The sequence below is a fragment of the Scomber scombrus genome, chromosome 6 (assembly GCF_963691925.1).
Source record: "Scomber scombrus chromosome 6, fScoSco1.1, whole genome shotgun sequence".
Lineage (NCBI taxonomy): Eukaryota > Metazoa > Chordata > Actinopteri > Scombriformes > Scombridae > Scomber > Scomber scombrus.
The window spans coordinates 23,958,627-23,984,788 of NC_084975.1; the positions used below are offsets into that span (position 1 = coordinate 23,958,627).

The 26,162-nt window shown below is 39.6% G+C and overlaps 1 protein-coding gene across 1 annotated transcript; it reads right to left on the reverse strand.

Moving 5' to 3' along the window:
- Positions 1–1,508: 1,508 nt before the first annotated feature.
- On the reverse strand, positions 1,509–19,580 carry ano3 (anoctamin 3). Its single transcript, XM_062421549.1, has 24 exons — positions 19,376–19,580; positions 17,408–17,538; positions 17,093–17,248; positions 16,842–16,942; positions 16,673–16,717; positions 13,896–14,027; positions 13,187–13,293; positions 11,892–11,947; positions 11,287–11,408; positions 9,196–9,330; positions 9,000–9,096; positions 7,971–8,031; positions 6,161–6,243; positions 5,841–5,981; positions 5,305–5,469; positions 5,069–5,105; positions 4,847–4,958; positions 4,487–4,544; positions 4,097–4,194; positions 3,704–3,858; positions 3,402–3,554; positions 2,514–2,664; positions 2,236–2,425; positions 1,509–1,708 (listed from the first exon to the last, which is right to left on the reverse strand). Exons 1-24 carry the CDS (start codon positions 19,578–19,580, stop codon positions 1,526–1,528), a joined length of 2,874 nt encoding a protein of 957 aa, XP_062277533.1. The 3' UTR covers positions 1,509–1,525.
- Positions 19,581–26,162: the final 6,582 nt, after the last annotated feature.

Here is a 26,162-nt window from a genome sequence, read left to right on the forward strand (position 1 = left end):
CCACGACATCTGAACTGGCCACAATGAAAGGCAAGGTTTCTGCACTGCAACCAAAATTTCACATCGATAACGGTCAGAATGCAGCCAAAACCGCATCTGACTGCGGTGTGCTAAAAGACTAGAAGTGAAGTATGTTAATGTGAGTGAGGAACAGGGGATGGATGTTCTTTGCAAACTGAACATCCAAGCCACAGGTATGTCTAAGTGATCCAAGTTTCAACCACGCTTCAGAGCTTCCAACAGCAAATGAAAAACAGGCTGCGAGCGCAGAATGGAAGAGCAGATTTGCGGCTCCTGCACACGGGTGTATACCTTGTTCGGGAGTCGCATTACAACGTATACCTTCGACGTGTTTCAGAGCCATTAGCTGAGACCGGAGTAGGTACTGTGGTGTGACTCACATCCAAAGCAAATCCGTACAGGAGAGTTCAGAGAGTTTACAGCAGATCAGACAACAGAACAAGGAGAGAGAATATTTCTTGCACTTGAAGAAGCACGTGCAGCACAAACAGGCACACGTGATGTTGGTGACACAATTGTGGTGGGCACAACTGTAGGCACAATCAAATCACACTAAGTTCACATTTCCTCAACTCAAGACACTCAAGCTCAGCAGTAGCACAGACAGATTAACACACAGCTCACACTGAGTACAGACACATGTGAACCAGGCATCAAGACGGGGTCTTTTTCTATCAAAAGGTACAAAACAATATTACCATGCACTTTATAAGGTTTCACAGATAATTCTTTGTCAAATTTACTGAATGAAGTTTCACATCCTCCATAATGAGTGCTGTTGCTTTTGTTTTTTTCTTTTTTTTCTTTGCAGTTTACGAAATGGCCGCAACTATTAAGCATATCAGCATGCTTCAAGGGCAATATACAGTCGCTTTGCATGAACACTGTTCGTTGTATTTGGTAGCCACATCACCAGAACCACTTTTGCGACGAGAAATGCTATTAAATGCCACAGTACGGTAGTTCTGTCACATAACAGTGTCTCTGCTGATGCTTGCGGGAGAATAAACACGGCCATGCTGCGAGCTGCACCAGACTGGAGAGTCAAAGCGGAGTACTAGCTGCCACACAGAGTGCAGGATGGGTGGCAAAGGTGAGTGGTAATCTGCAGCCCTTGATCTGCATAGTAAACATTACAATTGCACAGGTTTATCCAGTGAAGCCATGACACAAGCATAGATCAAAGGGCAACCTGCTGGATGAAACCAGGTGAGGGATCAAGGCGGGATGGGACGGAAAGGATCAGAGCCAAAATCCAAGAGTAGTGCCAAGACTGGGCGTGGAACAGATGGCGAGGGAGTGGTCAGGGTTAGAGCTCGGGCTGAAGCCAGACAGGTCTGGAGGGGTCGGGGGGCTCTCATCACTGAAGAGGGTGTCTTTGGTGTACAGAATCAGCTGAGTGAAGCTAGACTCTCAAAGCTAAAATACATAAATAAGCAGGCAGGGGAGGCTGTGCCTGTGAGTTGAGGGCTGTGTGGCGTGTAGTGGAGAAGTGGGAGTTAAGCTAAGGCCACTCGTGGTGATAACGCCGTCCATTCTTCTTCCTCTCCTTCTGCAGGTGCTCTAGCTCTGCTTCGTACATCATCTCTTGCATCAGGTACTTTTCTCTCCTCATACGATCGCAGAGATCCTTCGGCATGTCCGGGATGAGGTATGCAATGAAGGACTTGATCCCAAACACCAGGTGCTGTGGGAAGCATTAATTTAATAATTTATGAATTACCTTCTTAAGAGCTCATGTATTTAGTTGCCAGTATTTGCTGCGTAATTCGCTGAGCATGCAAAGATAAACAGTGTGAATTGCTCTAAAGTGCTTTATAAGTCCTACGATGTTTTATAGATGAACTGCATATTATGTCACTTTTTCTCACTATTGTCAGATGAAAATCTTGCTTCTCCTCTTCACAAGTAGAGAGAGGACTCATGTTTTTTAAGCTGGACCCTAACCCTTTATTTTGTGGGCTGTGGTATAAATAGAAACTACAGATTTCTTAGCCTGCTGTGGGAGGACATAATCCTTGGCTTAAAGCTTGGAAATTGCCAAAACTGGCTTGTGAGGTTTTCATTTAAGGATGATAGTACATAAATTAGTCACATTTCAAAAACATATAAATCTACAGAAAATCCTGCAAATACACAGACCTGAGGAAACACACAATAATTAGCTGCTTGCCTTTCTGGTAAACACACAAAAGAAAATAAATGCTGACAGACCTCAAAGACGATGATGAAGGCCAACCTGGCAGCCAAGACGTGCCAGAACTGCAGGGTGAACTCGTAGGGCACCGAGCTCCAGGGCGGTGCTCTGTAGTCTCTGTACCTGCAGAATCTAGGCTGACTGCTGTTCTTTGGCTCGCCCATGTCAAACACAGACAGGCTACTGTTCATGTAACCTCGCAAACACCTGAGAGCAAAAGGAGAAGCTTTCAGTCCATAACACAAGTTACTCTGCTGGGTATATTCAGTGCTTCAGTGTTGACTTTATAGCTTACTCATCCTGATGGTGGTGTCCCCTGTCTACACACGGACCATATTTGAAGGCGTAAACAAAGCGGGGGATGTAGTCTGAGGTGATGGCAATGACGAAGGCGTTGGTGATGACTGCCAATACACCGATACCTTCGAGAATCCCATGCCAGATACCTGACAGCCAAGACAGAGGAAAACATGTTCAGTACTTTCTATCCGGGGTAAAAAAAGACAGTTAAAGAAAGCAGTGATCTATAAACCTGCTTGCCTTTATCTACATTTGTTCTTTGTGGATTACTAGGGATTTTATTCATGTAAAAAGGAGAATTCTACCTTTCCATATCCTTATATGTCATGAGACACTTCTTTGTGATATTTAGCACATTCCAGGGATTATTCTGTGATGTTGCTGCATTATACATTACTGTCAATTAAGGCTATAGACAGGAGAAGAATTGTCTCTCGGCCTTTCTTGGGTGACATTATTCTCTGTATGATCGGTGAATGCCATCTTTAAATGCTAAACCTTCAAAGAAAAGTTGGTCTTTGATTCTTTGCAACTGACACATAATGTGACCATTACAACTGAGGAATTTCTAAATGTTTCAGGGTGGATTCTTCCTTTAATTAAAGGGCAACATGCCGCAGGAGACATTTGGTTGTATATTATATGGCAGTTGGAAGGTGTTGTTTGTAATCATATGGGCTGGTGGGCTCGTGGGAGTGTATGTACAGCACATGGCACTACAGAAGATTAACATATGGAAACACATTTGTCTCCATACGATGGAAATGTTTGGTTTCCACAACGTTTTAATGTTAGAACAATGCAGATCAGATCCAAAAATAGCAAAGACTCTGTGTGAGAGGTACTGAGAGATGTGTGAGGGGCAGTTAGAGGTCAGGCTGACCTATGTCAGTGGCTCGAGCAGGCATGGGTCTCCTCCACTGAGTGACAAATTTGTAGGCGTCAAGACGAATCTCAATGATGTTATTGAGCAGAGCCAGGAGGGGAGCCAACGGGAACGCCGCTACAAAGATGGTGGTGAAGCCAAACTGGAGAACTGCAGAGGAAAGAACGCTTTGGATGAACTTCAGAGGACGTCCGTCTCAACACTGCCACAAACAATTTTAATGATTCAGCCATTTTCATGGATTCCTTTCTGTTCAGGTAAAGCGTAAAGTAACACTTCAAAGGAGTATAATATTTTACCCATTTCAAGGTATTCATCCACCAAGCCGTGCGCGTTCATTGGCTGTAGATTCCAGTCTTTGTCCCACTGTGGAAGCTGGCTTTTATTCTCTACATTCAGGCCTCCACCACCCACTTTCTTCATCTTTCTACGAGACCACCAGTTCTGCAGCAAACTGAAAGTGTAGCAAGTAGCTAACTGTCAAATCAAAGCAATTATTTCTGACAATGCACTGTGCACTGCAGGAGCCCTTTAACTAAGCCCTGCACCAGGGGATTTGATGTGTTTCTGCAGGAGAAAAGCCTTTTCATATGGTAATGAGCGTCAAGGACAAAAACAAACTACACAGAAATTACATAAGGATCGTAAAATGCCAATCACTAACTACAATATTATAATTATATATTACTTACGGATATCCAAGCTCCATGAAGTTGTTCCAGATTTGTTTGAAGAACATGATTACTCCCATTTGCAGGCACAGATCAATCAAACAGCCGCTCGGGTGACACTGAGAAAAAAAAAATTTAAATAAAAAACTGTGACATTCATTTTTCACGCCCAATAATTCAAAGCCATGAGCAAATCCTGGGACACACTTCATCCCATTCTGTTTTTTGATCATTAATACTGAAAATCCCAGTAATTATGTGGGAAACGAATGTACATGTTCATATACAGGCGGATCATTAGAAAGATGAATTACTTGAATATTCTAAATATATCTTAAAACAGAAAGCAATAACCAGCCAAGCCATTGCTGAAATAATCACCCACTTATGCTAATGCCCAGTTGCACTCACCTCCTCCAGTCTCCATCGATTAAAGAGTTTATTGTATTTTCCAGGTCTGCCAGCAAACCTGAACAGATTGAGATTGGCAACATTAGCTGAAAATTCAATCAGAGAAAAACTAATAAAGCAGCAGGGGGAAAAAAAGACACTTAAAGGTGCTAATCATGTCCGAAAACCCGCAGCTGCATCACATTTCTTTGCGAGGCAGTATTTAGTAAATGCTGAAACATGAGGTATAAACTAAGGAGGAAAAGGGAAGGAGTCTTGGCAGATGTCGTGACACGGGAGTTTGAAACAAAACATCTTTGCATGATACCTCATTAAATTCACTGTAAACAGTAACTGTAGCGTTCATGGCAGCCAGCCTACCTCCCGAGAAAGAAAGCAATGTAGAACGTGGAACTGTTCAGATTTACAAACTGGAACAGGAACATCTTCAGAGCAAAGCTGTTCTCCCACTCAGACTCTGTCCGTGGGTGCTCTGAAGGGGGAGAAACGGGTGGACGAGCGAGAGAGTAAATGTTTGCCTACCATCTGTTAATCAAGAGGTAATTAATTCATAAATACATGCAATATGTGGACAACTCTTACCTAAATTTGTCAGCAGATAGGCCACCTTTTCATAAACCTGACGAAAAGATAGTACTCATAAGCATCAACAGTGAGAGGGTGGGAATGGTAATGAGACTCTCAGCAGATAAAAACAGAACGTTTTTTTGGCTGTGAATGTGATAGTTCCTGGAACAAAGTTCTAAATAAATGTTTCATGAAACATTTGCTGGACAGAATATGTAAACGAGCCAGATGATGCTTGTTCAGACACCCACCACATTGAGAGACATGATGATCACAAAGTTGATGCAGACACCAGTGCCAGAGGTGGCAAACTGCCAGTTCTTCTTCACAAAATACCAGTTGAAGGAAGCGAACTTCTCCATTGCGATGAGACGGAAAACCACCACAGCAAACACAGCTGTCAGAACGAGGGAAATCTATGCAAAAAGACGACAGAGAAGGCCACATAGAGGAGGGGATGATATAGTTTAAATAACAGATCAACACTTCAATATAGACAGTAGATATTTTAAATCTAATCTTATAATAAACACTATAAAAATACAAAACTTACTGATTAAGAAGCAATTCACAAAAATAAAAAAACGAATCAAAAACAGGAGAAATTCAGGTACCAGAAAGGCCAAATCCACTATTTCCTCTAACTACAACATTTGTCCAGAAGGGGGAGATGATACGCCACTACTCGTACATCACACCACTTTAAAGGTGGCACAAAAAAATAACATGATCCCACTCAGAGCCTGAATCCCAAAAGGGCAGATTATTGAATGATCAAAGGCTTTACCATGAAGAATATTCCAGACACAGACACCATGAGCCGGCTGAGTTTGTCTGAGAAGGGTTGAAAAGGCTCGGGCTTCCCAGATATGGGGTTGACTCTCTCCATCCTGGAGTACTTGGCTTCAAATTGAGGCCTCAGCTCCTCCTGATTAACAACACATAATCCTGTGTGAACTATTGAACCGCAGCCGTTTCTTCCTGATTAGGCAATATCATATAAGTAGTGTCAAATTTAGAAGATGCAGTGCATGAACAAAGGCAGATATCATATGAGGCAATGAAATGAAATCAAACTGGATCCATTTGAGGATATCGCTGACTTACCTCTTCCTCTTCCCAATCAATGAGATCCCAGTCATAAGTCAGTTCTGCCCGCCTCCTTTTCCAGAACTCCAGGAATACTGTGGCTGCAGCAGGGATCAGGAATCAATCAATTTATGGATTATCTTTAATATGTTATATAAAGTCTGATTGATAATTATGTGACGGCAGTAAGTCGTACACTGCGGAGAACCAAATGTCACATCACTGTCAGACATCCTGAGTGAAACACAGGCTGCAGTGACGTGCATGACCCGTTACTGACACGGATCACAGCCATCAGCTCACACACTGCTTCATTTTGTGGTGAAGTTAAGGAAAAGTGGCAACAGCAAATAGGCTCTACTCGCGCCCCGAAATTCTGTCTTCTCTTGGGTACTTGACCTGCACACAACTGCATGTTAGTTACCTTTTTTCTTTCAAGACTTTGCGTGTATTCTGTTAGATGCAAAAAAAGGGGCTTTTTTAACTACTTTTATAACCACTGCATGACACACACCTATCAGTGGCATAATTTATATACTTCAATATATGTGAAAATAATTTGTCTAAGTAGCAGAGGTGCAGAGACAGTGAGGGATGCACACCAAAATCAGAGGAAAATAACTAGTGCTATGATACAATATATGATAAACTATAGACAGCATACAGTAACATTACAGTACTGATTCAGTCCTTTAATTATCTTTCAACAGACATGCATAGAATACTTATGTGTGATACTGTAGCAGAACAGATGTTTAATGACAACTGACACGAGTTATTACATATATATATATGATCATGGAGCTCTTATTTGTTTATTAACATGTCATAAATCTGTGTTTCTGTTATGCGTGATGTGTTTTGTTTTATATGTAATACATTTAAGGGAAAACAAAATGATTTTAGTAATACATTTGGGAAAGGAATTACGGCCATACAATGCACCAGAATATGAATTCTCAGTCAGAACAACTTTGACTGCTGTTAAAGATATTGAAGTTTAATATAGCTTGACCCACTTTTGTTTAAAGAGAGAGAAAAGCAGCCTTTTCAGTTGCCTACATTTGCTCCCTTGAGCTAACCAATTTTTCATCTCTCTCTCTCTCACTCACATACTCTCACACACGGCAGACCTAGAATGCACTCAATACTGTTACTTTGGTCCACATTGCCAAAAGCCTTCATGCAGGATTCAGAACTGCAGACCATTGTCAGTGAGGCCAGACCTCCCCTGGCTCTCCAGCTCTCCTTGGCCTTCATTTAGCCAAAACACAGAACACAATGTGTCAAATGTTCCCTCTGGGCACAGGTGATTATTTACGACGTTGGCAGAAAGATAGGTCTGAGCCAGACGCTGCAGAGTTTCGATCACAGTCTACAATACAATGATAGCAGTGGAAATATAGCTGAAATATACCACTATCATGGTACTATTCCATAACCCTGAAAGCCAAATGATACTGACTCCCTCTGGAGAAATGCTTAATTATATGACTAATTACACCAGGACAGAAATCGCAGTGTAAGTGCATATACTGACTCAGAGACAGACTGACAGTGATTTACTCAGTGAGAAATATATTACAGTGTGAAGATTTCATGTGTTTGCACTGCAGAGTGTTTACTGTGCTGAATTCTCGGGTGGAAAGCTTAATGCGTTTGGGGGAGTTGAGTGGAGAGTGGAAGCAGGAGCACTGAGACATTACTGTATAAATAGATTTGAATTCCAGAGGGGTTTGTATCAAGAGGAGAACGTATTTCATGTAATACAACACAAGCATTCTCAAAATCTGAAAAAATGGAAAAAACATAAACAGCCTTCACTTACCCCAAATAGCCATGAAAATAGCAAAGAACACAGTGCCGCCGTTGTCGAACAGACGGGTCACCTAGAAACACATGAAGGGCTGCTCTGAAAGTGTAGTGCTTCCAGAAATAGTGGCTTAACTGATGAAACAGATTTATGATTTTGACATATTTTCTATCTCTACTTCAATGCTTTTTTTCAAATAACACATCATGACTTTGTGATAACTCTCAGCCTACTTCAGAGCTTCTTATCCATGGATTTGGGATATTTCTTAAAAGAATAGTTTGACTTTTTTTTGTAAATATGCCTTATCACTTTCTCACAGAGAGTGAGGTCTGATGATACCACTTTCATGCCTGTATAGTAAATATGAAGCTACAGCCAGTTAGCTTAGCTTAGCATAAAGACGGGGAAAAAGAGGGAAACAGTGAGCCTGGCTCTGTCCAGACTTCAAAAGTGAAACAATCCTATCAACAACTCTAAAGCTCACAAAGGAACACAATAAATCTTGTGTATTTAATCCATAAGAAAACCAAAGTATTAAAAAAAAAAAACTGTGGATTTCAGGGTAATATGTGAGACTTCTCAGCCAGGTGCAGTGACTTCCGAAATCACAACCTGCCATTTTTATACTTTGGGTTTTGTACAGATAACGTGTTAGTGAGATTTACAAGTAGGTGTAATTTGTTACTTTTGGACAGAGCCAGGCTAGCTGTTTCCTCCTGTTTCCAATCTTTACACTAATCTAAGCTAGCCATCTCCTGGCTGTAACTTCATACTTCACAGACAAATATGAGAGGATTAACTTCTTATCTTGCTTTCAGCGAAAAAACAAAATAAGCCTTTTTGATTTTTGTTTAAATATTTTCAATAGAAAGCTGAATTAAACTTGTTTTAGAAACATCATTCAATTTAATATAAATCATTTGAGTTCCCTCTGTGTAAAAAAACACCCAAATTCAAATGACAACTTGACCAGTCTCTAATGAGAAAGTCTAACATGCTGTAAATATGAGATTAAAGGGAAAAAGTCAGAACTGCACTGACCTTTGCAAAGACACAACTGTCACTCAGTGTCCACGGCTCGCAGGTTTCCTCACACATTGGACACATGATGGTAGTGTTGGCTTCACAAATCTCTTTGCTGAAGAGTACACATGTTTGAAATGTTGAATAGCATTAATTTCAATGCGAAAGAGTATGTGCACTAACTACGTGTGTTATGCAGGTTGTGTGAACGGACCTGACTTGGCTTGAGTCCATGGTGAAGAGGCCATAGAGGAAGACAAAAACACCAACCAGGGCAGCAGGGATCAACATGCCGGTGTACCAGCCCAACCACGCAAAGTAAAGACCAATTTTCTCACCAAAGTATCGCCTGAAAGAGAAACAGAGAGGAGTTAATTTAAACCTGCCATGAATGTTCATTAACAGTGAAGCTGTGGGTGTTGTTGATGTACTGTGAGGTTGTCATGGTGACCTAATGGATAAGGAGGCTGCTGGACTTACAGGTCATTCAGCATAATGAATCAATAAGTCTCTGTGCTACCTAAACCACAGCTTCAAAGTGCCCTTGACCAAGAAACTCATTTCACAACAGCTCCAGTGAAGCTGCTCAGAGGCAATTAGCAATATCAGATAACTCCCAGGTGTGTATGCGACACAGTATCAACAACATGGCGGAAAAAAAGAGTGTCAACAAGTCTACATCATGTCTGCTTCCATGCACACTAGTATCTGAATAATGGTTCCTGGTTTCTCAAACTAGAATAAGTGCTTATCAATACTATGAATAAAATATACCATCACAGATGTGCAATAACAACATATATTGGAATATAGTAAATGCTTTAGAAATTCCATTGAGAAACTATTATAACACATAGATACATTTGTGAGATGAAATTTGAGACTCTAGTGAACTAAATACATTAAAAATCAATGCACTTTGTCAGATTGATTCAAAAATCTGTTTTTCTTATTGATTTTCAACATAACACACAATAGAATCACAGATATTAACACTTTCTTTTACCCCCTAGCATCATTATCAGTTTATATTTCAGCCTTGATGTATTGATGGGAGTTAAAGTTGGGGACAAATACGTTAATAGACACTTACTGTACCAGTCAAAAGTTTGGACACACTTCATGTCATTCAAACTAAAGGGAAAGTGTGTCCGAACTTTTGACTGGTGCTCTATTTCTGCTAACAACTGCATTATATTGAATTATATACCATTTACTGACTCTTACTGCTTATAAATGTTAAAGAAGTTGGCTTGAAGTAAGTATTACTCTGAGATGATGCAAATTCGTCAACCATCCAGGATCTTAAGAAGTTAACTTCTTCTTTGAACTTCTCGGTTATTTATCGTCATATTTCATAACCCTACTGGGATATGATGATTACTTATGCAAACACCAATTAATCTGAATATCCTCAATTTCCTGAATGTGCTTGCTGGAATATCCCAAAATAAACCAGAAACTTGAGTTTGACAATGCAATATTTTGAGAAGTACACTTTCTTGGCAAGTTTCAGAGGAGAAGATTGATAACAGTCTCATGTCTGTCTGTGCATTATGGAGCAGGAGTTAAGGGGAGATTAGATTGGCTTAACATAACTGGAACAGCTAGCCAGGCTGTCTCCAAAGTTAAAGAATCTGCCTACTAGCACCTCTAAAACACCCTAATTCACATGTTGTATTGTGTTGTCTGTACAAACACATTAAAATATTAAAATGATTGTTAATGTGATTTCAGAAGGAGTTCTCTTTTCTTCCTGTCTTTATGCCAAGCTAAGATAGTTGCTTCCTGGCTCCAGCTCCATACTTACACAGACTTAAAAGTGATATCCTCCTTATCTAACGTACTGCAAGAAAGTTAATAAGCCCATTTCCCAGAATGTAAAACTATTACCCAAGTGATTTAGTAGTTTAAAGTCCACATTATGATAATGTTGTCGCCTCCTGGCTCTAGTTTGAGGGTACATTGAGAATCAGTTGGTGCTCTTGTCTTCTTTTACTCGTGATAAGAGAATAGAAAAGACAGCAGAAAGTGCAAAAGTAGCCTGTTAAAAAGTTCAGAAATAACAGACATAACAGACAGGGCTGTCAAGGAGTAATAAATTGAGAAGGACCTGGCTAACTTTATAATGAGGCACTGGTATAAAAAGGAGACAAACAACTGGGTTACTCTATGTTCTATTTAAACTTCACACCTAGAATATGATTTTAGACAGAATGAGGCTCACAACGAGGACACTAGTGCTCATGTAAACCTCCAAAAACAAGTTCATGATGCTGTTGTCACCTTCTCCGAAGCTGATTACCTGATGAGGTCCAAAGGCTGGTATTTGTACCAGATTCCCCAGCGAGCCCAGCGCTCATACAGAAGGTGCCTGTGGTTCTGGGCACCGTGAGTCTTGATAGGATGTCGACTCTTGTATCCACCCTGACAAGACAAAAGAGCGGCGCTATCAACATTACAGGGGATCTGTGAAGTTTGACAGTTTGTGAACCTCTGCAGCTTTTCAAAAATGCTGACAGAAAAAAATCTCTAATGTTGCTTAGGGAAGGTTTAAGGAAAATAACAAGCGTGTTTAATCTTGATAAGACACTCAGGCACTCAGGAATTTAAGAGGCCTGGGTGCTTTCTCCAGTCATGGTGCAGACTGTGGAAGGGTGGCCACCACACAGTTGTAACTCTTCTTAAGGGGGATCAATACATAGTTAAGCATATAACATAACTTTTGTGCACCCCTGTGTTTTTAAAAGCTTCGTGAGGTATCTCTGTTGATGCTGATCCAATTTTCTCCTGGCCTGTACAATTACTGATTGTTTACTTAAAGTCTTCTCACTAGCTTCTAATTATTGAATGCTGCATAAAGAAAGGGCCTATGTTCAATGTTAATCCATCAACTGAAAATTCTCTTACCTCATGTGGAGGAAATGCAGCTTCATACGTGTTATTGCCCAACAATCGGTTGATACCTGAAGTAGAATAAAACATGTCATGTCAAAATATGCACGTATAATAGCTACAATAGCACAAGGACAGCACATTAAAAATACAGACCCAGTTGTAACTGAGAGAGGGGTCCAGTGTAAGACTCATTTAAACCCACTTCTCTACAGTCACAAAAAGCATTGTGTAACTGACAAACTGCATTAGAAAAGTCCATTAGAGGCTTTAAAACACTCAGGTAACAATTACCTGAGTGTAACAAAGTAGCCGCCGGCACTAGAAAAAAACCTGCTGGACTATCATTATTTTGTGCCCATCATTTATGCAGGTGGGAAATTATTTTTTAAATCACAATAAATGACTGAATTGCTTCTAACATTAATGAGTGCAGGTACTATGTGAAGCTGTAATTATTGACATGTTATTTTTCACAGCACAATAGTGCTTTCATTTGCATTGTCATCCCCCAGACTGAAACTGTACAGCAGGGGCAGGAAGGGGTGGATTTGAAAAGGATTTTCCACTCTTGTGGCAGGGCTGATCTTATTTGTTGGAAAGCAGAATGGTCAACAGTATTAAAATATTAATGCGAAATCCATCCAAGCCCTTCAAGACGAACCTTTAATCAGCAAAACATGTCAGCAGCAGACAGACAAGATAGCAGAGTGGGAGAGGACAGACATTTTTTTAGCTGCTGACACAAAAAAACCCCAAAAAGAAAACAGAACAGACAGAAGGAGACTAGAGGAGAGATCAGCCACAAGTTGGATAATACGGACAGCTCGGCAGCAGCCCACATTTTAATCATCCCACTGCAAAACAACAGACATAATACCCCCCTCTACCCTGCTATCAGATTCTGACGTCAAAATAACAGCTCTAAATCTAAAATGTCTCTTCACTACTGCCCCTAATGGTTCCAGTAGTGACATAATGAACACAACTAATAGGCAGAAAAATACAAAGACAGAATTACTATGTTTTATTGAAATGACTGCATGTCCTTTGGTCATCTGCTACTAATCGGTATTTATTATTTAGGGCTGACTCTGTAAAGTTTAATACTAAAATTGCAGCTATTTATGCCAATATCTAAAATATGTAGATTATGTCGTCTCTATGAATAAATTGTCCTAAAGTGGTTATTATAGTGTACTGTATATATCTACATTATTAGATATAAATGAACGTGGGATTCCCCTGCTAGACACATTGTTTAGTATGTGAGGAGCACAGAGGGGAAGAAGGGAATTATGGTGCCTTACCCATCTTTGATTTTCCGTCCTCATACTTAGTGCGCTGCAGGACATGATGGACTATTCTGCTTCTGGTGGAATTGGAGAAGAAGCTCTCTCTGTTGTTGATAGTGAAGCTGAGAGGAAAATATTAGCACACTCCTTTAGTCATCTATCATGTAACAGTATATCAACATCATCCAGTCAAGACCCTTTAATGGAAGATGGGCCACTAACAATGTTAATTCATTCAAATTCAATTCATGCAGTGAAGTTTGTGTTCGCTCCAGGGTCATTATTTACAAAAATGAAACAAAAAAAAACAATCATAGCTGACAAGTGAGGGAAAAGTGGAAATGATTCACAGACAGTTGAGATTAGATGTTAGCGTTCATCACAGAGAAGCTTTGATAATGAAAACAGGAAGGAATTGGGAGGAAATCTAATCACTTCATGGACATCTGCTGCTGTGTTTCGATATCTTATTCATGATAAACTTATCCTTGCTGTTCTGAGTTCTGGCTCAAAGTTATAAAATATACAAGACTTCATAGTGCAAATTTCATCACCAGGTTTCTAAATTCAACATCCAGAGTTCAGAACATGAGTGGATGTGCGGGATGAGATGGAAACTGGGGATACACAATGGGGTAAAACACGGCCGATACAGATACTGCCATTATGTGACGCTTGTGAGTGTATGTGGTGGCCTGCATGTTTGTATGGTTGTCCCCCTTACTGATGCATGCGTGCTCTGCTGAAGGGGGCCGTGTAGCAGTCGGTTTCCTCAAGGTCAGGCAAGGCCTCTTTGTCCAGCTTCATGGGATTTCTGGGCAGCCAGCTTTTTATCTGACGACATCTCAGATGAAACCTGCTGCGCGAACACACAGTGAAACAGGATTAACGACACAGATTAACATGCAGATTGTTTTCTTTGGTAGACTACAGTGTAACCTCCCCCCCCTAAAGCAACACTGCACCAACCCAGCTCACGTTTACACACACATGCTCAGGTACACAGCCATGGATTTTAGGCTTCACCCTGCTGACTATCATTTTTCATTTTTACTTTCACTGTTTATGACTCAGGAGCCTGGGAGTCACTGATCCAGGACAACATAAAAACAACTCGCTAAATCCAACTTGAAGGTTGTTTTTTTTTTTCAAATTACAGTCATGATTTAAGGACCAAGTCTGGTACTGTCCTTCCTATTCAGAGCTTTGCAAATAAGCTAAATTATATACTTGTTATATAGAAAAAAGATTAAGAGTCTGTACAGCTATGCTTACAGTCCTGTGATGCTGTATATGGGCACAGCAGGTGCTTTGAGATAAATGCTAATGTCTGCATGCTAACATGCTCACAGTGATAATGCTAACATGTTGATGTTGAGCATGTAATGTTCACTTTACTCACCATCTTAGTTTAGCATGTTAACATGCAGGCTAAAGGGAATATTATCAGTTGGCATATATTTGGTCATAAACCAAAGAGTATTGAACAAATTAAATCTTTAACCTGCACCTGACGGCACTAAACAAAATGTTCACCAAAGAGTCACCAAAGTAATCACAAATCATCCTGAGGAGATGATAATCCATCCAATAGTTTTTGAGATATTTCACAAAAAAAAAAAAAGTGAACGTCATGGTGGCGGCATAGGAAAAGTCATGCTTTGGGAACCATGAACATCTCTACCAAATTTCATGGCAATCAATCTAACATTTGTTGAGATATTTCTGTCTGGACCAAAGCGGCGGACCGACGGACAGACAGATGGACAGACATCCCTTAAGCTGCCCCACAAGCATGGCTACAAATCAGCTGGCGTGGTTCAATTTGCACATTGGTCCAACAGATTTGCTGGAAGGGTCTTTGACTAATATGAGATGCTGCTGCTCTGATATGGATTGAATGAATATAAATGGGAACTCTGGGGCAAAATGCATTGTTGCCAGAGAACAGCTTATGAATGTTGTTGGGAACAGGCACTGACAGAAAGAAATTATATCAAACCAGCGTTCTGTCACCACAAGGCCCATTTGTTCAGTATTACAGGGAAGTGAGTCGGTGACAGACCATTAGTAAACATATAAATACTACTACTACTAAGGTAGATTCTTCTCTTAAGGACAGCAGCTTAGTGAAAGCCTGCAGGAGCTGTGAGGGACACATAATGGTCTATTCTTCACACTGACTAAGATCAGTTTCACTTGAAATCTAAAAGTGCTTTATTCTCAGTTAGTGATTCTCATTAGTGTGATTTTTGTCAGCTCTTTGTGTGTTTTTGAATATCTCCCATTAAAACAGACATGGTATGAAAATATGAAATAACAACATGAGCCTTTAATATATATAATATTTCCCATATTTTCAAATACTGCATGAATTGTAATATATTCTATTGACAACTTCAGTCCATGATGTACAGTATTTGTGATTAATGGATCACTGATACAGTTTATCAGTCTGCATACTTTATTGTATTATAACACATTAAAAAGGCACATTTACTGTGAATGGAGACACACTCTACATTCAAAGGCCACTGAGTGTGTGTGTTGATCAGTTTGTGAGGTTGTACCTATCCAGAATGACAACTATAATAAGGTCTCTTCAAGTCTGTTATCTTTCCATCGTTACCTCTCATCACTGCACTGGATGAAAAAAAGCTGAAAGTTATACATTTTAGTTTCATATTAATACAAATTTGCAGGCTTTTCAGAATGTTACACAAAAATGTTACTCTTCAAAACAAAAAAGCTCGTCTTTCAACAATTTCTTATAGACTGCTGCTATGTGTGAGTAACAGGAAATGTGAAGTCCTGCGCAGAGCTCAAACAACACTTGAACATCTCATCACAGCGCGAATGCATCTCTCTAAAAATAGTATGCACATAAGCCTCTGCAGCATGTATGTGACTGAAAGATTACAAGTATTTTATAGAAAAGCACTGTCAGTGTGGGTGAGTTACAGTATTATGGTCTTAACAATGTGTGCTAGACTTTGCAGTTTTTGAAAAGGTTGAAAAGTTAAATTTTTTGATTAAAGTAACATAATAATGCCTGTTTTTTTTAAATCCTGGAAAAACTTAAATAAAGCACTTGGTCTATTATTTTTTTATTTGACTTTCAAAAGTCTTCCATTTCAATTATTTCCGTTATTGCTGCTCATCCGTATTCCAAACAAGACATGATTTCTCCAATTTAAAAACTAATCCCAGACTTTGTAAATACAGAATGTAATTTACACACAGTCCTCACAGAGACTGAATTTATCCTGAGCTCATAAATACTCAGTAAACGCATTACAAAGGATAATGAAGGTTTGACTCAAACTTTCTCTGTCTGTGTTCTTCACTTTGGTGATTGATAACTTCAGTCCACAGCTCACATTACGGTTGAAGCCTGGCAGCTGTGCCTCTCATGAATTTCATTAAAGACGCTGAAGAATCCAGCTTCCCGCCCCCAGAGAGCAACAGAGAAAGATAATCTGTCACCTTAAATCTACTTACCTGCCCAAGGTTTTGCTTTTCCAGTCTGTGAAGTAGCATTTTTTCCTAAATGAAAAAGAAAAAAAAGGAGAAGTTAGAGAAACTGGGTGAAGTTGCCAGCAACTGAAAAACACTGAGGCTCCAGTTAAAGGTTCATTATTTTTCATTATTTTTTTGTAACAGCTGTTACCTGAAAGGCATTCGGATGTTCATCTGCTCTGCATATTTGCAAAGTGTATCCCAGGGAGCATGGACCTTCACAAACATGATGTCGTTGTTCGTCAAAGAGGGCTTTTAAAAAAAATTAAAAAAATACAGGATTATAATGCAGGGGTTTAATAAGTTGAGTAATTAAGTCTGCCTCAAAAAGGAAGCCAAAAGCTCAAAATACACAATGAGGTTTGTTTTTTCTCCACTGTCTGGTTTTTCCAGGATTATCACCTCCTTTTCCAGCATAAGTCCCTCAGCACGCAGATTCTTCTCAAAGGTGCACCTCTTCTCCACCTGTGGACTGGACTTCTTGTAAACCAGGATGTAGTCAATTCGCTTTTTCCCATCTCGGAAAAAGAGCCCAGATGAATAAGCTGGCGTCTTTCCCTGCAGCAGATATGTTTCACCTCTGAATAAGATGCTAAACACATGACTAGAAATGCTAAACGTTTCTCAGAGACTCAGTGTCAAAATTACTGCAGTGTAACATCAGTAGAGATTTGTACCATTTGTGACAGTGAATGTGGATTACTGGGAGTGTGGTACCTGAAGTGAATCTGTGCGGGCCGTTAATTTAGCCCGAGTGACAGGCTTCTGTAGCAGAAACGACTCATCTGCCCTCGTTTCACACGAAGTCGCTTCTGACTCCTCCACGTAATGATCCTTGCCATTCTCTGCTGCACACAGACAAAGCTTGATCAATGAGAAAGCTATTGAACCACACCGAGTATCTAATCTGCATTAAGTGTTTTTCTGTTTCTCAAGTCAATATTGTCCTGAATCCACCTACCTGTATTGAAATGAGATCTGAGCTAATCCAAGTTATTTAAATGTGAGCACCAGTTTGGGAGCAACACCTTAATGCAATTTAATAGATCCATGCACTGATGTTGAAAGAGTGCCTATAGTGTTTCCTTCCTTCCTTAATCTTTACGCATCCCAGTCATTACAGACCATTTAGTTTCAGGTATAAAAGTGTCAGATGTGCTGAAAAATGAGTTTGAGCGACACAAGATGCTAAAAAGGCTCCAAAAGCAGCCTGAAAAACACTTGATCATGCTGTGTTTTCACACAGACATACAGGCGCAAATTACAAAAGCATAGGAAAGAAAAAAATGTGTGAAATAAATAAATGTATCAATATAACCTAGTTAAAAATTGAGGTTTTAATACTTGGATTCTGAAAAGTTAACAAAAGCTTGCTATGTCATGTAAAGTCAAATATGGCTGTAAAACTGTGTGTTGAGTTACTTTTTGGGTTTAATCTCCAACCGCAGTGCTTCCAGCTTCATCCCATCATTGCACACACATGGCAGTGTTTGCAGGTGAGAAGTTGGCAAATCGTTCAGTCATGCCATGCTGATTGTTCTGTCTAGACTGTCTCCTTCCCTCTACACTTTTCACAGGCTGACAAAACACAGACTTGATCCTCAGAAGTCTATTCTCGGCATAACGTCAAAAAGCCGGCTCCAACAAGAATAGCATCACTTTGCCTTTTTTGCACCATGCACACTGCAGAAATATCAATGGGTCAGGCAAAGGAGCATCTCAAGATCAGAGTTATATTAACTAGTCTTTGCACTGGCACAGAAATAGAGCCCTCACTGTCAATGGCTTCTAAATATTGTTGAAGAGGTTAATACGACTGAATAACACTCTCTCTCCAACAGGCATTTCCATTTTTACCAGTCTATACAGCGAAATGCATTTTATCATACTATCTCACTCCATCTGAAAGTGAACTAGACATCTGTAACTTACACAATGTTTTCTAAAAAAAACACTGTCTGATCAGTAAGCATTATGCACATGCCAAACCTGTCATCACTATTATGAAAATATGTGAAGTAACCAACTCTGCTCCTGCTGAGTGTAAAATTCATTACAATCACCGCGTGGAGCTGAAACACAACCAACCGACCAAGATGGCTGTAACGAGTAACAATATACCAGATATACAATAAAAACTTTAATTTGAATAGAAAAGCCCTTTATCACAGACGTGATGTGGATTTGCTGCCGTAGGTTTCATTGTCTATGCAGAGCAGAAAAAAATACTTCAGGTTTGAAAGGACCACTTGACTGGTGCTTACAAAGCTGGGTCATTTCAAGTTCGAAACTATTTACTACAATTTTCCAGCTGTAGGACACCAAATAGGCCAATTTATCTGTGCCAAAATGGAAGTTGCATCAACAAAAACCCACACAAAATAATTTCACCTGTCAAGGACAAAAGTCTAAAAAAATCTGGATAAACTGTAGTATTTGCATCATCAAAGAGTAAGCAAACAGTATAGAGGTGATGGAAGTTCTGCAGACTTGCAACATAATATGACCAACCTCTTACACAGTATTTACTATGGTAAATTATTTCAAACATTTATTTTTCATTGACTGTTACTTTTGACTGTAGATAGCCACAACATAGCCTTTCAAATTCACACACATCAATGATCAAACTGTTGATGTAACTCATCTAATGGGTTTAGGAAGATTTGCTCTCAGCCGACTGACCTGTCTGCGGAGGGAGGAGGCTGCAGGAAGTGCTGATGCTCTGACTCAGACCCTCAACCTCTGGTTTGGGCTCCGGGCTCAGAGGCACAGACAGGAAGTGGTTGAGGTTGATTGGATGAGTCTGACTCTGGGCTAAGCAGGGCAGGCTGCGGCGAGACGGCTTCAGGCTTTTCTCCTTCAGGATCTCGCTGATGCTGGTGTGCATGCCTGAAGACGAGAGGAGCAGAAGAAGAGTGAGAAGGTCATTTCACTGGACACATTAAAAAAACAATATTAAAAAAGAACAACATATTCATATTACATATTCATAACATATGTGTTTAAATGTATGCATATTTGAACAGATAAATATCTGCAGCTCTTACAGATTTGAACACAGAGGATGCTGCATTAGATGGCTAATCCCCCTTAATTAACATACATGAACATTTAATCTTAGTTAAATCAAGATTATCGGAAAAGCAAAGCACATAAGGAGCACGATGGAGTGGTGACGTAAGCTGCAGAAGCAAATAACATTGAGGTATAAGTTGTTTGTAACTCCTGCTCCTATGGAGGTTGAGTGCCTCTATTTTAAGTAATTTTGGATGCAGAGGAAGTTAAATTGATGTGATTTACTGTGATGGTGTCAGTGAGAAGTGTTGTTAAGGTCAACTTTTCAAATATGATCAAATATGACGAATCAGCTGGTGGCCAAGCAGCCGATGAAAGAGTCATTGATGGTGATGCATGAATGAAACACAATAATTTATAGTTACACATACATTATACAGTACTTTGCATATTTTGTAATGCATTTTCAGGCAGGGAATAAGTTAAAGGGCAATTTTCTATATTTGTCTCAGTGTCAACATGTGCAGAGCTAAGACAAGTGTTGAGTGTGTGCAAAGCCTGATATATCCTATTCCCCTTGGCCGTAGAACAACTCCAAAGACTAAGAATAAAAGAATAACCTTTTGACTTTATACAGAAGTTCTTTGAGAAATTTATGAAGTAGAACAAAGTCAAGAGGTTTTGATATGTAGCACAACAGGCTAATAAAGCTCTGTAAACAGAAACGTGTTCCCACACGTGTACAGTGGTGTCTGCTGTACAAGGAGTTTCTTGCTGTTAATTACACTTTGGAGCCATTACTGGACTACCGTGACTAAACTCTTTGTGGTGAAGGAACATGTCACCAAGTCAACAAACGCTCCAAATTAAACAACCACATAGCTCGTTTGTAGAATGCATCCCAGAACGACCCACTGGAGCATAACGGGAGCGTAATATGAAGTTTTCCCAAACCATTAAAAACCACTGATGAAAAAACACTTGTACTTTATGGTGTGGCAACACTGTGGTTAAGTTCTGGCTAGGGTTTGGCACAAAAATCCACTTTCTTAAGGCTAGGGAAAGATCATGGTTTGGGTTAATATGATCACTTGAAATGTGGTCAGTACTTCCTTGTACGTGCGGTAACCATTGTCGTCATGGCAACAGTAAACACCAAGATCATCATTGTTACTGTTTTTGAAAAAATGTCTCACAACCTAGAGAGACCATTTTTCTTCTGAGGACATGCTCCAGTGCCGTGGCTAGTTTACGTGTTTTTAATAGTTTTTGGACAATAACAGATGACTGTTGCACAGAGGAATACGATATATCAGTCTTTGGATACACATGCAATACTTGTAAGAACAATTGATTGGTTGTTGGTTTGGCTCTGCACAGGAGATTTGTTGATCAATGATCAATGAGGTTACTACAAATCCAAGTGTAGAGTTTATATTTATTTTGATGTTTTCATACTGCTTTATTGGCTATTTTTCATCTTATCATTTCTTTTACATTTTCTCATCTTCAAAAATATTACAACAAACAAAAGTCCCTTTGAAAAACTGTCCAATAACCAAAGGAAATTTGAAAAGAAGAAAGAAGAATTTGAAGTAAGAAACCCTGTTGACAGTACTTAATGGTCCCAGTGCACTGAGTGAAATCAGGGGAATGGATGGAAAAAAGGAAGGGATGCAGAAATCACTTCAGTCATAAGTGGGTCCATCCTTTTATGGGCTACAGTAATGGTGATAATGTTTGTTCTTCATAGAGGAGTGCATTAAAACCATCAGCACTCCCCTTCCATCAAATCACACAGCTCAATACTTCAAGACAACACAGCATGATGGTGCACCACAAAACCAAACCCCAGTACATACTGCAACCAATTCAACAAACACACATGTAATTACATAATTAACTTGTGCTGTTACATAATTTGTCTTACTCATTAGCATCTCATGGTTTCATTAATATCAGTGGAGGTCATTTTCAAGGTTATTTCAGCGATGAAAGCGGAATATGCAATAGTGGAGCTGGCAAGATTGTTTAATAGGTGATTGTGTGGCAACAATAATGGGAGCACGTCATTGCAACCGACCTTCACGTTAGACGTAGCTCAGCGGTGCAGCACTTGACACATTTATTCATGAAATGAAGGCACTCTCTTTCGAATGAGAGCATGACGTTCTTTCACCTCGAGGGAGGAATTCTCTGAGTGACCTTTCTGCAAATGTTGCACCGCACTAATAATTCACTCTCTGCATCCTGAGGGTTCACACCGCAAGCTGCGCAATAACTCACTCTCATGATATTGAAGGGATTTCCCAGTGCTGTTGGGTGAGAATGGAGCCAGTTTAAAGACGTGAGCTTGTGGGCCCAGGGGAACCACTAATCACACTGTTTATTTCCTGTGCAGCCCTACAGATATGACATGAATGAAGTTTATGAACTTCAGCTAAGAGGTACATGATGAATAATTGAGAGAGCGAAAATTGTAGAAATGTTGATGAGCATTAAAACTCAAGAGACGGATTTAAAAAAACAAAAAAAACAATTTTCCATAAAAGTCTTTTAAGAATAACTGATTAGTCAGCACCCAATACCTTAGGGTAAACTTTGAACAAATCTATTTGTAAAGCACATGCCACATGTTAATAACAGCACTTGATTTCCCAGTGCTTTAATTATTTCTACAGTGAACACACACACTTAGGTCCCCTTCGTTGCAATTCATATTTCAGTAAATTTCATAAAATCTAATATTTAGAATCAATACTGCGCTGCAGGTTGTTAAGCTATTATTCTATAAAGAGTCACAGTGTACTGATCACATCAGCAATGACATTTTAGAAAGCAGAATTTTTATGCTTCAGTGAGCAAGGGAGATTGTTTCTCTCAGCAAAAAAACCAACAACAGCATGCTAACAAGCCTAAAGTGCTATAATTTCACTATATGTGGCTTTTTCTGAAGAGTGGAAGCATTCCTATTAAATAAATCTTTTTAGTTAGATTGATAATTAGTTCTACTTTCTCTCCATTATGCTGATCAGTACATAGAGAATGTCTCCTGTGTATAGTAGCCCCAAACGTATTACCAAAAAGGTACGTTAACAGGACTCTGCAAGGCTCAACATGTCTGAGATGATACATCGGAGAGGAGTGAGCTAATGGGCCTGTAAGGGTGAGGTCCCAAAGGATTCTCAAAGTTTAAAATAGACCCACAAATTGGACGGGGGTTGGGTAGGAGTGAAATTGTCTCCATGAAAATTTCAGAGCTTGTGTAGATGGTCAAATCTCTCAGATTCTGTGGGTGTTGGGGATATAATAATGATTATCCGACTATCACTGCCCAGTTCCAAAGCTACGGTTTCATTTTCTCATGCAGGCCAACTCTATGAACTCTACCTCACAGTCAGAGCACTGGAGCATTACATTCGAGTCCATATAAATATATAAAGGACTCATCTGATGTGAAATCCTGTGTTTAATCTCACTGTGCACTGGCTAAAACTGGTTTATCAGGAAAAAGTTAATCCTGTGTGTGTGCATGGACTGTGTTTGTGCATGTGTGTGTGTTCCAGTTGCTAAGGAAGTGATGGCTAACACTGACTGTTGGAGTCTGGCAGCAGGAGGGGGAATGAAGTGAAAACCGATCAAGAGGCTCAGAGAGTGGACGCTCACTGTGAGGTGATGTGTGAAAAAATAACACCACCAAAAAGTCTCTGCATCAGCATGACACACAGCGTTGCCGACAAAATTGTGCGCGCTCTTACAAACACCCACTCAGGCTCATCTGGGGAGTTGGCCGAGCTTCAGGGAAGGTCGTGATCCGGGATTTGGATCTCTCCTATCCAGCTTGTTCATGACGGTTTTGTGAAGTGAGATTAAAAGGATTTTTTTTGTCTGTGCGTGTGTGTCGGGTTTGATAATTTGATATATTTGACAATGCGATTGTATATTTATCAACAAATTCAGGTTTTTGTTGCATAAAATCAAGAAAAAAGGTTATATTTCCCAGTTTATTATGCTCCTCTTGTATATTTCTGTCATAAAAAGTGAGCATATTTCTGGCAGATTCATAGCACTATTCCTCTATGTGTATTTCTCTATATGCATCTCTATCGACTCTGAGCCAGCTGGATACTGGAAGCAGGAGGAACTAACGTTTAATTTGAAAAATGTCAAGGATCTTATGATCAATTACAAGGTGCCCGTCAGCAGAAGAAGCAACACGATGCTGTGAAAATGTGGCACAACTGCCCGAGATGTGTAAAAGAATCATCGCTTTAGCATTGAGTCACGTTTGTCCACGATCACTGTGAGAGACCTGAGCAGAATCTGAAGCACCAAGACATTATCTGCTAGGATAAAGTAGCAAACAGAGAATTCAGGTCAGTGGGCTGTTTCTCATCATGCCTCTATGTTTTCTCATTCTATACCTTCAATTATTCATGCGTGTTCAGCCCATAGCACTTTGAGCGCTGCTTTCAACTGGGGAACATTCTTTATCTTTTTAAGCACAACACACATCATAACTGCCTTTTCTCTTAAAGAGTCCATTTCAGGGGGTCCGTGCTATAAAAGTGTGGGAAAAGATGTATAAATAACACAGACAGAGGAGCAGGTCCAAAACCCCACTGCAGTGTGTTAATAAAAATTATATCTTGGAGGCAGGACTGAGGCGAGGCCGACAGCCTCTCCTCCTGAAACGTTCTCTGAGCAATTAGACTGTGTTTTATCCTCCGCCTGGAACCATATCAGAGAATACATAGACGGAGCCGAGTTCACAGGGAGTATTTAGAACAGTATCATTAGGGAGTCTCTGAATATTCAGCTCATATCTATAGTCACGTGGTTGGTAAGCGAGGCAAGTCGGTAATTATTGCTGATTAGGTACAAAAGTGTAAATAGTAAATGATTAGTTTAGTTGAAAGTTCTGGTGTGGATTGCATGGGAGCTTCACTAGATACAGAAATTTTAATCCATGCAAGAAATGTGAAAATAAATCACAAAATTAATAATACATTTAAAGACTTGGGTTTAATTATTTTTATTATTATTTTATAAGCAAATAAATTGTAAAACTAGAACTGCAGCACTAATACTATGCATGTAATAATACTGCATGTTTGTGGCTTCAAATTTGAATACAGTGGGATTTCATAGAGAATATGAGATATGATCATATTTTCTGTTTAAGAGAAAGAAAAATCAACATGGCATTTCCTGAGATGCCCCATGACATGGTGTCACCAACACATTCATTTTTAAAGCCGCTATATATAGATTTTGAAATGTTTTGGTGTTGGTGGCCTCAGTGGTAATATCATAAAAGATACTGTGTCAGACACTGAGAATAAACCACCTCTCACCTGAATTGTCTATTTCTTTCTACATATATAGATCTATAGTGGCCTTAACATATCCATTTTCTCTGTCAACATTTGAGGATGTGTTGGAAAATAAACAGGAGTTCCTCCATGATTTGTAATTTCCAACAACACTGATGGATCAACTCAAATGCAAGTGAAATGTCTGCATGTTCATTCATACACTTAATAATGACAAACTGGTGAGCTACTCTAATCTAGTGTATTGTATGGATTATTGAATTAGCTAAACAAGATTAACTTTCAGTATGTGATTATAATGAGTATATTGTAGTTAGTGGGTGCACAGACGTTGGCCTTTTGACTTGACCTCAAATTAAATCATGGGTTATTAAAACGTGTGTATGTAATTACAGCGTAGAAGCTGATCATTTTTAACCACCAGTGGAAAGCAACATAGCGTCAGAATGTGCAGTGACTTTAAAAAGCACTTATGTTTCTAGTATTTGTTATATTTTAACAACATTGAATCACTGCAGATTATAATTTCTAGATTACAATCAACAGAAACAAAAAACTTGCAAAAACCATTTAGGGGCATATTATCACTGTCTAAGTTGATAAGGTGAACCTGTTATCAAATTATTTACATGTCCAGCAGTTACAGAGCAATAAAATCATTCATTTGGAGTTGTATGTCTGTCCACTGGTGAATATCAATCTCAGATAAGGGAAAATCAAATCTGGCTGATGACGATCGGTCTGGCAGCTGTGGCTCAAGAGGTAGAGCTGGTCGTCCATTACTCGGAAGATCTATGGTTTGATTCCTGGCTCTTCCAGTCTGTATGTCAATGTGTCCTTGGGCAAGATACTGAACCCCAAATTGCTCCTAAAGTCTGTGCCATAACTGTGTGTGTTAACGTCAGTGTGATTGATTAGATCCTCTTGATGAGCAGATTGGCACCTTCATCAGTGTGTGAATGTGACTTGTGGTGTAAAAGTGGTTGGAAGACTAAAATGGCGACACACAAATGCAGTCCATTTACCCGGTTACGATTTAGCCACTGGAGGAAATGGCCAATATTTCAGGGGTTCCACTGTAACAAGCTGATAACAGATACTCTATGCGCCAGTCGCTG